The sequence below is a fragment of the Argopecten irradians genome, chromosome 16 (assembly GCF_041381155.1).
Source record: "Argopecten irradians isolate NY chromosome 16, Ai_NY, whole genome shotgun sequence".
Lineage (NCBI taxonomy): Eukaryota > Metazoa > Mollusca > Bivalvia > Pectinida > Pectinidae > Argopecten > Argopecten irradians.
Window position 1 is genome coordinate 26,328,118 of NC_091149.1, and position 4,307 is coordinate 26,332,424.

Here is a 4,307-nt window from a genome sequence, read left to right on the forward strand (position 1 = left end):
TCTAAAAACTAATAACAATTTTAAAAGTTGGAGGAGACAAAAGCTCGAAAGGTGCTAATTCAAATCTGACAAGAAAAGTACTCTGTGAAACGCAAGTGTACGTCTCAAAATATTAATTCAATTACATCTTCGAAGAAAGTTTGGAGAAAATGATTTGGAAACATCAGTGGGAAAAAGAAAAGCACGAATCACCATCTCTCCAGTCCCTTCATTAACAACAATTAAAATATATTTTCTTCAAAATCTGAAATAGCGTGACGGACATATCGCCAAATAATTTACGCCCCTAAACCAATTCATACCATCAAAAATCAATCATTCAAAAAAGTTCAAAACAATTATCAACAAGCAGAAATAGGAAAAGAGACGTCTTAATTTTTAAAGTCCTTCCAATAGTGAAATTTACAATAGGCCTTTTCGAGTATACCAGAATTGCACTGAGTCCCTTGAGAAGATCAAGCGACTCGGCCAGCCTGAGGACCAGAAGACACATTCCCATATATGTATTTTAAAACAATAATACCAGACTCCTTCACTAAAATGCTCTTTCTAACTATATTTTAAATCAAAGATATACTCTCCTTCTGTTCGCAGAAATACCAGGAGTTCTGGAAGGAATAATACAATATAGACCCCCTTCTTACCGAACGCCCGCCGAAGATGCTACGGATGCTCAATCAACTCTATTCAGAACCCATGTTCATTTGACGAGTTTGTATTGTGCTAAACTCGTAAGAACTCGTAATGACTAAATACCAGATTAGTTTGGTTTCTTGGAATCAAAACAATAGTTTTAAGTCGCTTTGCAAACAGGGGGGGTCGGCTTAAGAAACGCCAAGTGGGAACGGTAGAGTCACCACACTTAGTTTTTATGACTAGAAACATTTATACGAGGAAGGCAAATTTGCAAGTAGATTCATAATTGTCGGACCGCTAAGTTACTGGTTGACCTTGAAAAGGAATACGGACAAAACGTGGCCAATATGGAATCCAATGAACGATCTCCCTCTGCTATGAGAGAGTATACGTAGGTATTCTGCCAAAAGTTTTTTATCAATATTGTATATCAGACGGAGGTCATTTCAAAAGTTCGAACCGGTTTCAAACTTATACCGAAACAGCACAACACAAGGACGCACTGGGCTATGGTGTGACGTCCCCTCAGGGTGGCGTATCCTTGCTTCCGTTCACAATAAATTTTTGTGACTCAAAAAATAAACAGCATAACCAAATGTCATTGGGCCAATCTACGACGGAAGGATCTCTATTTTGTTGCGTATGATTTTCTTGCATCAGTTTTACATGTGATCAAGAAAACAATGCACACTTATAGAACGAAACCATACAACACATGATTATATTAAAGTGCAAATTACAAAATTAGGTCCTCGCACGAAAATAGGTCTTTCAGCATACATTAATTTTTTTAGATCTCAAGATCAAAAAACTGTCTGAATTGGCACTTCATGTCAAAAAACGAAAATCAACACAATTAATGCCGGACCACAACGACACATATAGGACATTAAAAATTCAATGTAGTTTGAAACCAAACTAAATTTCCTGGGACAAATATTGCATTCGCAAACTGTCCTTTGTTCCACATATCAAACATCTGAAGGATACAGTGCTCGAAGGCTAGGCTGAACATTCTACGAGTTCATTCCCAATTCATGATCTGGGTACAGACCGATGATGAATTGCTTCTTACAGTATCTATCCGGGCAACCTTATCTAGATCAAAAACTTGACTACGGGAGCTCAAACTTGTCTATGGATCGAGCCTCGCAGCTACCATATCTAACAGATGCATGACCCTATATAGCAGAATCAGGGACATGACGTCTGGACACATTGGAGCTTTTCGAACAACACTCGCCGAGAGAGTCACCATTGCTGGATAGCTAATTGAGCCATCGTCTAGACGATCGACCGGAAGAAATCTTATCCTGGTACATGTAATGCCTGCACAAACTGAAATCCAACCACAAAAAATCCTGCATTTTTAACCTTGTTATTTCATATCTCAACCAACACCAAGAAAGTATTTACACACAACCTCTCAAAGCTCCTATACACAACTATTTGGCATCTAGAATTTCAAAGATTTATGCTGGAACTTAAATATAAGCTTCGACCCATTGACGAGTACACCGAATCGGATGTACCACCATGGCTCATTCAAACACCTGAGATCAATATATCCTCTACATGATAGGGCCAAATCCAGATGCATTACCCGAAGAACACAAATCCTCCTTTCGGGAGTGCATTAGGGCTTTCCCTGACCATGTTCAGATCTACACTGACGGATCAAAAGATGGTGATAAAGTTGCGGCAGCATGCTGTACATCTAATCACTGCTCCTCTATCCGACTCCCGGATATTGCCTCTATTTTCTCTGCGGAAGCATGTGCTATCGGTCTGGCGCTTGACCATATCGAAGAACACCGCATTGAAAAGGCAATCATCTGTTCAGACTCTCTTTCGGTTCTTCAGGCTTTGAAATCAAGATGCCCTAGAAATACTCTAATCCAAAATCTTTTAATCCGAACATTTCGATTATCTTCTAAAACTCAAATTACTTATCTCTGGATTCCCAGTCATGTGGGTATAAAGGGGAATGAACAGGCTGATGAAGCAGCTAAGACTGCTCTTCGCCTAGCACAAACAGATTTGAAACTACCATACACCGACATCAAACCTTCAATTCAGTCAGCCATCAAACACCATTGGCAACAAAGGTGGTCTACCGAAACAAACAATAAACTGTTTAAAATTCAACCTACACTTAATCCTAAACTGTCCAGTCGGAGAGACCGCAGAGAGGAAGTTGTACTCTCTCGGCTCCGAACTGGACACACATATTTTACACATTCCTATCTATTGAGAGGGGAGGATCCTCCTACATGCCATGCATGTGATTCTCCTCTCACAGTGGAGCATATTTTATTGCATTGTATTGATTTGACAGTTATTGAAAGATAACAATAACGATTTTGTGTTTAACGTTGTTTTAATAGCCAAATAGTATCTAGTCAAAGTTCAATTAATGGACATTTAAAATGACATTAGTCATTACAGTACATTTGTACATTGAGACTTATAAAGCAATATTTTGTTAAATATTTAAAAAAAAAAAGGAGATGTCATGTATATGTACATCCGTTATAATCCGACATCGGATCCGGCATTTAGTGCTACCCAATTATATGTGATTATTGGCCAATCAGAATTCAGAGTTTAATAAACCTCGTAGTTTCTCCCACACAACATGTGTTTGTGGTTGTCTAACATAACATAACGTCCTCTCCGTATTTGTCCTTGGCTTCGAGTGCTGTCCTGCGGAGACCATAAGTAGCTACAGCCGGAGACGGCGAATTCCCAAAAACGTGGACGTTCATTTGATACTCGATGAGTGGTTTTTCAAAGTCATTGTTTTCATGCCACAAGAATCTAAGATACCTTCTGCGGTCATGTTGGACGAGAAAGCAGTAAAACATTTGTTCAATGTCCACCATTATAGCTACTCTCTCTTTACGAAACCTCAACAGCACTCCTAGGAGGCTGTTCATCAAGTCTGGTCCGGACATCAGAACACTGTTCAGCGAGACTCCATTGACACTGGAGGATGAGTCGAAGACTCCACGTATACGGTCCTTTTTCTGGGGGTGGTACACCCCGAACAAGGGAAGATACCAGCGTTCCACAGCTGGATCCAGTGGCAGAGCAGGTTCAGCATGACCGGCATCGATAAGGGTTTGCATGAAAATGAGGAAATGACCCTTTTTAACTGGGTCCCGTCGAAGATTAATGTCAAGGCTTTTTGCTCTGTCTAATGCCTGCTTCCTGTTGTTTGGTAAACGTGGCCTATCTTCTTTCAGAGGTAGTGGGGCAATCCATTTACCACTATTATCTTTTTTCATTTCGGTATCCATTATGGACAGGAAACGACCGACATGCCAGGTTTGTTGTCATGGACTGTACGACGGAAGATATCAGACACTTGAAACTTGTTGTCGCACAGATCTAAGATAGACGCATGGCCCTCACTAGGATGTAGGGTCGGAATTTCCTGCCTATTGTTAGGAATTGCGTCACACTCTATCAAGTGTGGAAGTTCGAGCGTAGTTGTGCCGTCTAATGATTCGATCACAAATCCAGAAGACCGTCTCCCGCTGGTTTCTACGTTACCACTACACATTGAGAGTAGATATTCGTCGGAAGACGAGTTCGGATCAAAGGTGTTGAAAACTTCTGCACGACTGAGGGACTTATTACTTTGTTCGTCCAAGATAGCGTAGACA

General features: G+C 40.4%; 1 protein-coding gene across 1 annotated transcript; it reads right to left on the reverse strand.

Moving 5' to 3' along the window:
* Positions 1-3,290: 3,290 nt before the first annotated feature.
* On the reverse strand, positions 3,291-3,938 carry LOC138310125 (uncharacterized). The gene has a single exon (XM_069251257.1). It carries the CDS (start codon positions 3,936-3,938, stop codon positions 3,291-3,293), a length of 648 nt encoding a protein of 215 aa, XP_069107358.1.
* Between the last annotated feature and the right edge of the window lie 369 nt (positions 3,939-4,307).